The 12,278-nt window shown below is 55.7% G+C and overlaps 2 protein-coding genes across 2 annotated transcripts in view; both read left to right on the top strand.

Moving 5' to 3' along the window:
- IREB2 (iron responsive element binding protein 2) overlaps positions 1 to 3,974 on the top strand; it is a 42,339-nt gene extending 38,365 nt beyond the window's left edge. Inside the window, exons 21-22 of the mRNA XM_079764020.1 lie at positions 447 to 632; positions 1,226 to 3,974. Of these exons, the coding sequence (XP_079620146.1) occupies positions 447 to 632; positions 1,226 to 1,336 (297 nt within the window). The 3' untranslated portion in view covers positions 1,337 to 3,974. The remainder of the gene's footprint in view (positions 1 to 446; positions 633 to 1,225) is intronic.
- Positions 3,975 to 5,425: 1,451 nt separating this feature from the next.
- HYKK (hydroxylysine kinase) overlaps positions 5,426 to 12,278 on the top strand; it is an 11,128-nt gene continuing 4,275 nt past the window's right edge. The window contains exons 1-2 of the mRNA XM_079764242.1: positions 5,426 to 5,564; positions 9,699 to 10,164. Of these exons, the coding sequence (XP_079620368.1) occupies positions 9,715 to 10,164 (450 nt within the window). The 5' untranslated portion in view covers positions 5,426 to 5,564; positions 9,699 to 9,714. The remainder of the gene's footprint in view (positions 5,565 to 9,698; positions 10,165 to 12,278) is intronic.

The following is a 12,278-nucleotide window of genomic DNA, read 5'->3' as shown; positions in this document are numbered from 1 at the left end:
CAGCACCCGGGCGGAGCCTTGTCCTCTGGGTGGGCCGGGCCTTCCCGGCGTCGTGTGTCCCCTGCACTCGGCGTTGTCTGCGCAGGCGCTGCTGTGCCCTCCCCTGCGGGGCACCGAGTTCATCAGCTGCCCCTTCCCTGTTCCTGGATTGTAGGGGCATCTCGGGAGGGGGGCGAGCACAGGGGAGACCCTCCAGGGACAGGCAGGAGCCCTCCTGGGCCCAGGCCCCCCGCACCCTGGAGGGCACAGAACAGCCTGTAAGAGGCCCCGGATGCTTTGGTGCGTCGACCTGAGTGTGGGCTGGGAGCTGGAGCGGTTGTTCGTTCGTTTGTTTGTTTGAGCTGGAAAGTTGTTACGGAGAGGCCAGAGTAGAGTCCCTCCTCCTGTACAAAGTGCAGTAAGGAGCCTCGGGGGCGACGGAGGGACGTGACGCACGTGTGTTGCAGGGCGTGAGGGCGGTGCTGGCGGAGAGCTACGAGAAGATCCACAAAGACCACCTGGTGGGCATCGGCATCGCCCCCCTGCAGTTCCTCCCCGGGCAGAGCGCCGCGGCCCTGGGCCTCTCCGGCCGCGAAACCTTCTCCTTGGCCTTCCCTGAGGAGCTGTCTCCTGGAGCCACGCTGGACGTGAAGGTACCCCCAGTCCCAAGGGCGCCGCGTGCGGGTGGACGGCTGCACGTGCGGCTCCGCGGTCACCGGGACTTGCTCAGACGTCGGGTGGGACCGTGAGCTGGGCAGGGGCCGTGCGGCCTTCCGGGGTGAGAGCTCCGAGGGAGGCGGGGGGGGGGGGGGGGCGGGCGCACGTGCCGGCCGCCTCCTGCTCAGCTCTGTCCTGACCCCACGTTCATCGGCGCCGGAGCCGCTCCTCAGGGAGGCAGGGCTGACCGGCAGGGCAGAGGCACAGGCTTTCTCTCAGGAGAGAGGAGGGGGAGCGGGTGTTCTGTGCGGTGAGATGGACGTGAGCAGTGAGTGCGGCCTCCGGGCTAACAGTCAGAATCCACCGGGCGGGATTCGTGTTCTAGGCGAGCTCATGTGACCCTTTAGAATCAGGGATGACACTGTCTCTGTAGCTGCGAGGCCCGGGGTGGGCATCGCGGGTGGTGGGCGAGCAGGAGAGGTTTCCCGGACAGAACGTGGGGGGGAGCGGCCTTGCGTAGGGGACAGCGGTCCTGACCACTGAGGGGCACGGAGGCCCCCCACTCATGGGTGTTTCTGTTTGTTTCCAGACAAGCACTGGGAAGGTCTTCAGCGTGATCGCTTCGTTTGACAATGACGTGGAAATAACGTTGTACAAACACGGAGGATTATTAAACTTTGTGGCACGAAAATTCTCATAGTACCCACTCCCCATGGATCCCTTCCAAACGTGACTGCAAGCCACGCCTCTGTGCTGGACCCGGGACCTCGCCTGGCGCTGCAGACACTCCTGACGCCCTGTCTCCTCGCGGGAGAGAGGGGCTCCGAATCACGTAGCGGCAGAATGAAATCTTGATTTTCAATCCTATACGAATGGTGCTATTAACACTGCTAGACTCAGCGTGAGTGTGTGGTGGACGAGAGGTAAGTGAGGGCGTCCTCACCGACTGTAAATAAAGGCAGGACTTGACTTGTTGGCGATTCTCCTGTGAGGAGCCTCCGAGTGGTTTGTTCCGTGTTGCATCTTTAAAGCTGTTGCGCTGTGTGTTGGCGTCAGGGTGGGAGAGGGGGACGGCGGAAGCCCGCCGAGGCGCTAACGTTGTGCGAGTTGGGATCAGATGAAGAGGTGGACGAATTCCTCCTCGGGCGGTGCCGGGTGGAGACCTGCGCCGGGGTACCCTGGGCCCCAGCCCAACTGCCAGGGAGGCCCTCCAAGCCCGGCCTCTGCAGCTCCGCACGTCCCTCCCCCGCGGGGCTGGACGGGGCGGGGCAGAGTGTGGCCCCGCCCCCACGGCGAGTGACATGTGTCACGCGCAGCCCTAACACCCGGGCACTTGCGGCGGAGCCTCCGGCGGGGCTCGGCTGGCTATCTGAGGGGAGGAGGCGATTGCTCACCTGGTGTGGCGCTGTCACCCCGGGAGCTGGTAGTTGGGGGTCGCCAACCAGATTCCACCCCTTGGAGCTGCTCATCATGAACACTCAAGTGGCTCCTCTGGACTTAAACTGCCCCCTGAGGCATTGGAAGGGTTGGCTGTTGCTTAGTGACTCAGGTCGATGTCCTGTCCTTTTGAATCCGTGTTTTCCTTGGTTTGGGTGACCTGCGGGGGGTGGTCCTGTTTTGTTGTAACCAAAGCTGACCCTCAGGATGGGACACGGAGGGGCTGCTCGGCTGCCAGTTCTCTCCAGAGGCGTCGGCTCCCCCCTCGAGGGCTCGGTCTCCGAGAAGCGGGCAGCTTTTAAGAAGAAGCCTGGGTAATGAATTTCAGACAGTCCCATCCATGCCCCTTTTTAAGTCAGGAAATTAACCTCCGTGGCAGAAGGCAATTTTCATGATGTTTCTCACCTGAGATCTTGAGTGTGACCTGATTCATTGCTGCACTTCAGCGTGAGGTCACGTGGCCCAGGAAGAGGGCTCCTGACTCTCCGATGCCGGAGCGCGACCCCAGGGGGTGCAGAGCTCTGAGGCCTTAGCAGTCAGCCATGCCGACCCTCAGCGCCCTGCAAGCACGTGCTCCGACCCTTAGACGGCTGGAGGCCGACACCCCCTTATTAAAGATGCTACCTGGTACTCAGATCAAATGGTCTGTTATTTTAGTCTGTGTATTTGTCAGTGCACGTGTGTTCCTAATTTACATGAAAACATGAGTTGGGGATGGAGAATTTCCAAGGTGAACGTTGAAACACCCGTGATAGGGTTTGAAGAAATGGTAATTCCAGATTGAGTTGGGGCGGGCATCTATATTGGGTTTGAGGATATTATATCGCCTGAGGCAGAGGCATGGGGGTCATAAACATGGGATCCAGAGATGAAGACAGTAAAGCAAGCTATGAACTAAGCACTTAGATTTCCGCCTGCCTCACCCAGTAATGGTCCCAGCAAACCTTGTGTTTCAGGAACAGGATCAGGGCCTCTTCATCTCTGAGCCAAAACGATGGGGCGGGAAATGGATGTGTCCGTGTGTACCGGACAACTCTGCCTCCAGCCAAGCACTGTGTGTGCAGAAACGTGGCATTGGTTGGTTTTTATTGTTTTATCCCCTTTGTTAACGCTATCTGGTAATGATGTGTTAAAAAATACTGTGGGAAGGACATGTGGTTCCGTAAGAGAGGAGAGAAGTGTTGAGTTCCAGCACACGGCTAGAGCGTTGCCATGTTCCGTGCCTTTGGGTCAGTGAGAATGGCACCCGCCACTGAACTGCGTGGTTACGCCGAAGGTTCTGGAAGGTTCCCGGGCCGACAGTTGTCACGGTGCTTGTTTTGTCTCCAGACGTCCAGGTGACCCCTGAGTGAAGGGTCAGGACCCCGTGGCCAGGCTGCTCGGTTTCTCATGGGTGATCACACTCCAGTGGCTCTGAAGGGGCGGGTGCAGCTCAGACCTGATGAGGGCCAGGCCATTGCACGCGTGGTCACTGTGTGCATCGCCTCCGCGGGCGAGCGGCCGGCGGGGAGGGATGGACTGACGGGCGTTTCCCTGTGGTTAAGACACCTTCCTTTGCCTTTGGGTTTCGGAGCGGCACTGAGATGCTGGGAGTTGACTCGGTGTGATTTGTGGGGGGAAGGAGAGGGACTGGGCCTCCTCGGTGGCCTTCTCCCCGAGTGGGGTGGTGCCGGTGTTCCCACCCACTTCCCACAGCACGTGACCCTGAACACGTCTCACTTACACAACTACGGATTGTCAGTCATCTAAAGCCAACAACATCGTGTAGCAGTTTTAAGTTCAATGACGCTAAGTATTGTATAGAAATATATTGGAGGCGAAGTTCCGTTGATGACAATTGTGTATATGTTATTGATGCTGTAAATTATTTTTAATAAAGAAAATTGTATTATCACATGTTTGACTCTTCTAATAAAATATTCTGTGGTGACTGAAAACAAAACACCTAACAAAGAGAAATAGGATGGCATCTAGAATTTTCAAACTGGGGCGTGCAGGAGGCAGCCGATTGATGATACTCATCATTGATGTTTCTCTCCCTTCCTCTCTGAAATCAATAAAAATGTACTTAAAAAAAAAGAACAGGACAAAATGAACATGGTGAGGGGGGAGAATTTACGCGCTGCCTGAGGGACAGTTAAGCAGAGTGCCCTCAGGAACCCACCAGGAGTCAGACTCTGGCTACAGAAAACCAAATCAAAGCTGGTCTCTCACAGCCTAGAGGGAAGAGATGGTTAAGAATGGGACTGCAGAAAGAGCGTGCTACTTGGAGATAAGGCCCAAATCCAAAGCGGGGAAGGCCAGCCCTCGGCAGAGGTTTGGCAAACGTCCGAGCCAATCACGGTCCCAGATAACCGAGGGCGCTACATCCTGATAGAAAAAAAAAGAATAAAAGCGTGGGGGGCCGGGAGTGGGGGCTGTGCATTTACAAAAAACAAGGACCCAGGTGCCTGCGCGGGCGGGTGGCGAGATCCCCCCTCAGAAGTCCTGTGGGCTGCGGGAGTGCATCCAGCTGTCCATCAGAGCCTGGTTGTCCTTGACAACGAGGGTTCCCAAATATTCCGGCCTCTACACCGTGATGCTCGGGCAGCCTCCTGGGAATCATGTGTTTCTGCACTTTCTCCGCGGGGAGAGAATCGGACTCTATTCCAGTTTCCGACCCAACTACTGACCCGCCCCTGGGAAACCTCCCCGCCTCCTTTCCATCCGTTATATTGAAATCAGGGGCTCGGGAAGAGAGTAGGAAATGGGGTGCTGTGTGTCTGGTCGAGGCCCTGCGCCCCCTGAAGCTCCCCATCAGCAAGCACTAGGAGTGTGCAGACCTACTGTTCTGCCCGCGATCCTGGGAGCTGGGTCTGGTGCAGAAGGCAGCCAGCCCGCCCGCCGGGACCTCCCATCAGGCCTGCAGTTCCTGGGACGGGGGTCCGGAGGCGGCCTCCGGGGTGCGTGCTGCCCGCAGGAAGAGGAGGAAAGAGAAAGGGTGGCGCCCAGACACCTACGATCCCTAGAAAACACGGTCCTTCAAACCTCCTACCCGGACTGTGGCCGCTGCTCCGTACAACTCAATAGCCGGAAGCCCGCACGGAGCGGCTCACCGGGGGGCGGGGCATAATATCGAAGAGCCAATCAGAAACAAGAATCCCAGTTACGCGGAGAGGCCTCCAGGTTTTGACAGACGTGAGCACCGAGAGGAGGCGGGGTCAGATTGCAGGGAGCTAATCAGAAGCCTAATCTCGTCCTGCATAGTCTAGATAGGGCGGGGCGGGGCCTCGCCGTCCCTTCGTCTGCGCTGATTGGCGGCGGGGTTCTCTCAAGGAGCCAATCAGAAGTCAGGGGTCGCGGGCTCGGAGCTGGGGCGGGCCGAGGTGCTGCAGGTCAGTGGCTGCCGCCCCACGCGAGATCTGACCGCGCGAGACCGCGCAGCGCGAGCGTCAGCCCTCGGCCCGGGCTGCTGGGCAGCGGACGCCGCCTCGGACCGCGGGTCGTGCAGGGTGAGCGAGCGGGTGAGCGAGCGGGCGGGCGGGCGGGCGGGGGAGCGGTGGAAGGGGGGCCGCCCCGAGAGCAGAGAGGCTCCCCGCGGGCTGGGGGTCAGTGCCTCGGGCTCAGAGGCCGCCGGTGCATGACCCCAGAGCTGGAGCGTGGAGACCCCCACGGGGGTGCGGTCCGCTGGACCTGGCACCCTTAGCGCTGTGAACCGATCCGGGTGCCCCCTGCGTCTTGGGTCCCCAGCACCCTGCAGCGCCCCACTCCCCAGCCCAGCGGGAGCCCCTCGGAGCGCCCAGCAGTGCATCGCTGTCCTTGAAAACCAGACTCGACTTCCCTGCCTTCCTGCGCCCCGATCCCCTTTGGGGTAAAGGCCGGGGAGCCTCCGTGTTTTTGTTTGTTTGTTTTTTACTTTTTAAAAGTATATATTTTATTGATTTTTTACAGAGAGGAAGGGAGAGGGAGAGAGAGTTAGAAACATCAATGAGAGGGAAACATCCATCAACTGCCTCCTGCACACCCCCCACTGGGGATGTGCCCGCAACCACGGTACATGCCCTTGACCGGAATCGAACCCGGGACCCTTCAGTCCGCAGGCCGTCGCTCTATCCACTGAGCCACACCGGTTAGGGCAGTTTTTTACTTTTTTAATGTATTTTTTATTGATGTCAGAGAGGAAGGGAGAGAGAGATAGAAACACCCATGAAGAGAGAATCATGGATCGGCTGCCTCCTGCACGCCCCCCACTGGGGATCGAGCCCACAACCCAGGCCTGTGCCCTGACCGGGAATCGAACCCTGACCTCCTGGTTCCTAGGTCAGCGCTCAACCACTGAGCCCCGCCTGGCCGGGCTCCGGGAGCCTCTGGCAGGAAGGCACCCCTTCTTTCCTCGGTTCCACCTGGGCCAGGTGTGGGGTGCAGGCACCTGCCTGTGTACTTCCTGCTCTCCTCCTGGGAGGAGTGGCAGGAGCAGGAGGCCCGCTTTGGAGCAGGTGCCAAGGTAGAACTTCCTGGACTTTGTACCGCGTGGGGAGCGAAGGGGAGGAAAGGGTGTGATGGCGTGGCCTGCACAGTGTGTGGAGTTGAAGGTCCCCCCCCTGGTTGCAGGACAAAGGTGGGTGAGATTTTGGCAGGAGGCCTGGCGCTGGCCCTTTCTCGGGGCGGGGGGGGGGGGGGGGGGGGAAGGACTAAGTAAAACCCCACCCGTTGGCAGGGGACGCAGACCAGCTGCCTGTGGGATTGGAGTCCCTTCTTCGCCTCCTCCACACACTCAGGAGACGTTTGGTTAAACACGTGTCTTTGGATTTATTTACTTTCCAGAACTGACTTGATCTGGGCCGTTAGTTCCATAGTTTGGGGTCCTTGTATTAAAAAAAAAAAAAAAAAAAGCAAATTTAAGTTTAAAAAGAAAGCACTTAAAAAAAAAAAGAAAGAAAGAAAGCACTTTGCCCTAACCGGTGTGGCTCAGTGGATAGAGTGTCCGCCTGCGGACTCAAGGGTCCCGGGTTCGATTCTGGTCAAGGGCATGTGCCTTGGTTGCGGGCACATCCCCAGTGTGGGGCGTGCAGGAGGCGGCTGATCGGTGTTTCTCTCTCATCAATGTTTCTAACTCTCTCTCCCTCTCCCTTCCTCTCTGTTATTTTTTTAAAAAAAGAAAGCACTAAAAAAAATTAATTACATAAATTAAAAAAAGAAAGCACTTTAGAAGCATAGAATGAATGGTAGAGCTACAAGGGATGATCGAGTCCAACTCCCCGTAAGAGACGAGGTAGCAAAGCAGGGGCTAAATTACGTTTTATTTCTCCCAGTGTAACAACATTTTTTGCTCCATTTTTTCCCCATTGTGATAAAATACACTTAACCAGCATAACTTTTTTAAAAAATATATTTTATTGACTTTTTACAGAGAGGAAGGGAGAGGGATAGAGAGTTAGAAACATCAATGGGAGAGAAACATCGATCAGCTGCCTCCTGCACACCCCCGACTGGGGATGTGCCCACAACCAAGGTACATGCCCTTGACCGGAATCGAACCCGGGACCCTTGAGTCTGCAGGCCGACGCTCTATCCACTGAGCCACACCGGTTAGGGCACGACCAACTTTTATTATACCAGGCTGTCTTTTTATTTTGAATGCTCTAATAATTCTCTCTTTTTTTAAATATGTTTTTATTGATTTCAGAGAGGAAGGAAGATAGAGAAATAGCAACATCAATGATGAGAGAGAGAATCAGCTATTGGCTGGCTCCTGCACGCCCCCTACTGGGGATCGAGCCTGAAACCCTGGCATGTGCCCTGACCGGGAATCAAGCAATGACCTCCTGGTTGATGGGCCTGGCGTGAGCCACTGAACCAGGCACCAGGCTAGAGCGGCCAGCATTGCTTTACACTCGTTTAGAAAATAGGACTGTTCGAGCAGAAGCTTAACAACCCCATTCAAGGATGGTATAGGAGCACTAGAGGCCCGGTGCACAAATTCGTGCACCAGTGGGGTCCCATGGCTTGGCCTGCGGGATCGGGCCGAAATCGGCTCTCCGACATCCCCCGAGGGGTCCCGGATTGCAAGATGGCACAGGCCCGGCCAAGGGACCCCCATTGGTGCACGATCGGGTCTGGGAAGGGATGCGGGAGGGCTCCAGGGCGTGTCCAGCCCATCTCATTCAGTCCCAATCAGCCGGACCTCAGCAGCAAGCATCTGAAGCATCTGCCCCCTGGTGGTCAATGCATGTCATAGCGAGCGGTTGAGCAGCCTTAGCATATCATTAGCATATTACACTTTGATTGGTTGAATGGATGACTGGACACTTAGCATATTAGGCTTTTATTATATAGGATTTTGTAGAGGGAGGGAGATTGGCCTTCATTCATAACACATTCAGAATTCTGACATCCTTAAAACTTGAAAGAATGTTTATCTCTTAAAACTTTGAAGCTTTAGTTAAAGCTTGAACTCTTTTTTTTTTTTTTTTTAAATATATTTTTATTGATTTTTTACAGAGAGGAAGAGAGAGAGATAGAGAGTTAGAAACATCGATCAGCTGCCTCTTGCACACCCACCACTGGGGATGTGCCCGCAACCAAGGTACATGCCCTTGACCGGAATCGAACCCGGGACCCTTGAGTCCGAAGGCCGACGCTCTATCCACTGAGCCACACCGGTTTCGGCAAAGCTTGAACTCTTTAGTTAAAGAGTTAAGAGTAAAACCCTGGACTTTGTAACGTGTTACACATTACATTCTGAATATTGGCTTACACCAGTGTGTAAATCCCCAGAAGGAATAATGTTAAAATTCCATGTCAAGTCTTTTTTTTTTTTTTTTTTTTGACATATTTTATTGATTTTTTACAGAGAGGAAGGGAGAGGGCTAGAGAGTTAGAAACATCAATGAGAGAGAAACATCGATCAGCTGCCTCCTGCACACCTCCTACTGGGGTGATGCCTGCACCAAGGTACATGCCCTTGACCGGAATAAAACCTGGGACCCTCCAGTCTGCAGGCCGACGCTCTATCCACTAAGCCACACTGGTTAGGGCTCCATGTCAAGTCTTAAGCCCAAATTTGGTGTGACGGGATATCCTGGTTCCCAGAAGTTTTCAGGTGCAAAAATGGGTTTGAAACCCCATTCGGGCTTTGTCACGAGATCAGATCGACTTAACTTTGCTCCTGAAAGCAAAGGGTCTGGTCAGAGAGTCAACATGAGGCGTGGTTGGCAAGAATGGGACGGCAGGAACAGGCGGGGGAACAGGCCTGGGGCCCAGGGGCGTGTGAGCTGGAAGCAGAGAAATCACTTCGGATCGGAGGGTCAGGGAAGGTGGCTGTGGAGGGGAGTGGCAGTGAGGTTTATACTTTTCTTTTTAAAAGTATTTTTTTAGCCCTGGCTGGTGTGGCTCAGTGGATAGAGCGTCGGCCTGTGGACCAAAGGGTCCTGGGTTCGATTCCAGTCAAGGGCCCATGCCCAGGGTTGCAGGCTGGATCCCCAGTGGGGGGCGTGCAGGAGGCAGCCGATCCATGATCCTCTCTCATCATGGATGTTTCTCTCTCTCCTCCTCCCTTCCTCTCTGAAATCAATAAACATATATGTCTGTAAATATGTCAGTAAATCAGTAAATATGTCCGTTACGTTTCTAACTCCCCTCTCTAGGCTCTGTCCCCCCGACATGATGTCGAGTGGAGATGACCAGCGGTCGCAGGCCTTCGCCAAACCCGCGTTCAGCGAGGCGCAGGCCTGTGCCCTCGTGGAGTCCGAGTTCGGGTTCCAGGTGTCCGAGATCCAGCCGCTCCCGAGCTACGACGACCAGAACTTCCGCGTGCGCGTGTCAAGGACGGGAGATGCTGCGGGCGGCCCGACGGAGTACGTCCTCAAAATCAGCAACACCGAGTCCAGCAAGACCCCCGACCTCATCGAGGTGCAGAGCCACGTCGCCATGTTCCTGCACGAGGCCGGGTTCCCCACGGCCTCTGTGTGTCGCCCCAAAGGCGGCGGCGTCACCTCGCTCGTGTCCGTGGGTAAGGGACCCCCGACAAGCCCGGCGCCGCCAGTCCGTGCACAGGGGTGGGTTTTGGTTCCAAGTGGAAGTATCAAGAACAGGCTCAGCGGCCCGGCCGGCGTGGCTCAGTGGTTGAGCATCGACCTGTGAACCAGGAGGTCAGGGTTCAATTCCCAGTCAAGGGCACACGCTCAGGTTGTGGGCTCCATCCCCAGTTGTGGGGCGTGCAGGAGGCAGCCGATCCATGATTTTCTCTCATCATGGATGTTTCTCTCTCTCCCTCTCCCTTCCTCTCTGAAATCAATAAAAATACACACTGAGTGGCCAGATGATGATGATCTCTGAACGCATAATCATCTGGCCCCTCAGTGTATATCCTATAGAATAAAAGGCTAATGTGCAAAAATTGTCCCCTTGACCAGTTCGACCAGCAGGCAGGCCGGCCAACTGCCTATGTCCCCTCCCCCTGGCCAGGCTGGCTGGACCCCACCCATGCACGAATTCATGCACCGGGCCTCTAAAATACACACACACACACACACACACACACACACACACACACACTGAGTGGCCAGATTATTATGCGTTCAGAGGTCATCATCATCTGGCCACTCCGTGTATAATAAAAGGCTAATATGCAAATCGACCGAACCGCAGAATGACCAGTGGCTATGACGCGCACTCAGGAGCTGCCCCCCGGTGGTCAGTGCGTTCCCACAGGGGGAGCGCCGCTCAGCCAGAAGCCCTGGGCCGGGCTCACGGCTGGGAGCGCAGCAGCCGTGGCGGGAGCCTCTCCCTCGTCCGCGGCAGTTGGACATCCCCTGAGGGCTCCCAAACTGCGAGAGGGCGCAGGCCAGGCTGAGGGAACCCCCCCCTCCTCGAGTGCACGAATTTCGTGCACCGGGCCTCTAGTTAATAATAAAGAAAAAAGCATGGCCCTGACCGGTTTTGCTCAGTGGATAGAGCATCAGCCTGCGGACTCAAAGGTCCTGGGTTCGATTCCGGTCAAGGGCATGGACCTTGGTTGCGGGCACATCCCCAGTGGGGGGCGTGCAGGAGGCAGCTGATGGATGTTTCTCATCGGTGTTTCTAACTCTCTATCCCTCACCCTTCCTCTGTGAAAAATCAGTAAAATATATTTTTTAAAAGTCACAGGTTTAGGGACGCGTCAGGGAGCTTGTTCATGGTCAGACTTGCCCACGGGGATCCAACACGGCCAGCGGCCAGGCGTCCTAAGGGGGTTGTGAACACACTTCTTCCTACCCTGTTCTCGGCTTTGCCAGTCCTAGGACGTCATGAGTAAATGATATATATTTTTAATTTTTTAAAAAATATTTGTATTGATTTCAGAGAAAGGGGGAGGGAGGGAGAGAGAGACAGAAGCATCCATGATGAGAGAGAATCATGGATCGGCTGCCTCTTGCACGGCTCACCCTGGAGATCGAGCCCACAACCCAGGCATGTGCCCTTGACCGGGAATCGAACCCATAACCTCCTGGTTCCTAGGTCGACGCTCAATCACCGAGCCACGCCGGCCGGGCCCCAGGAATTTTTTCAGCTTGGAAAAGTTGCCTGTCTGTTTCTCTCCTAATCGTCCTCCCATCCCGTCTTACAGTGCTTGGCTCCGGACCGGGGCGCCTTTACGGTCCCTGCGGGTTAGCGATCGTCCCGGGTTGCCGTCAGCCTGTCCCTCGGTCGGCTCCGGCAGAACCTGTGATTCCGGGACAGTCATTTCCTTACGTCACACCTTCCTCGGCGGTGGTAGCCTTACAAGAAGGTGTTTCCGGCGTTCATTTGCCAGAGCAGGTCATGGGTGTGTGGGGGAGGTGGGCGTGGGTGGGGGGGGCCGGCAGAGTTGGGGCTCTCCTTTTGTTGGGATGTAAATGGCTGATTCCCATGTTCTGAGGTTCATCTGTTCTATTTTAAAAAATATATTTTATTGATTGTTTTACAGAGAGGAAGGGAGAGAAACAGAGAGTTAGAAACATCGATGATAGAGAAACATCCATCAGCTGCCTCCTGCACGCCCCCCACTGGGGATGTGCCCGCAACCAAGGTACATGCCCTTGATAGGAATCGAACCTGGGACCCTTCAGTCCGCAGGCCGATGCTCTATCCACTGAGCCACACCAATTAGGGCTAATATATTTTTCATTGATTTCAGAGAGGAAGGGAGAAGGAGAGAGAGACAGAAACACCCATGATGAGAGAGAATCATGGATCGGCTGCCTCCT

The sequence above is a fragment of the Cnephaeus nilssonii genome, assembly GCF_951640355.1.
Source record: "Cnephaeus nilssonii genome assembly, chromosome: 24".
In the NCBI taxonomy this organism is placed as follows: Eukaryota; Metazoa; Chordata; class Mammalia; order Chiroptera; family Vespertilionidae; genus Cnephaeus; species Cnephaeus nilssonii.
Note: the sequence above shows the minus strand (reverse complement) of the source record. Positions and strands in the feature narration are given on the sequence as shown.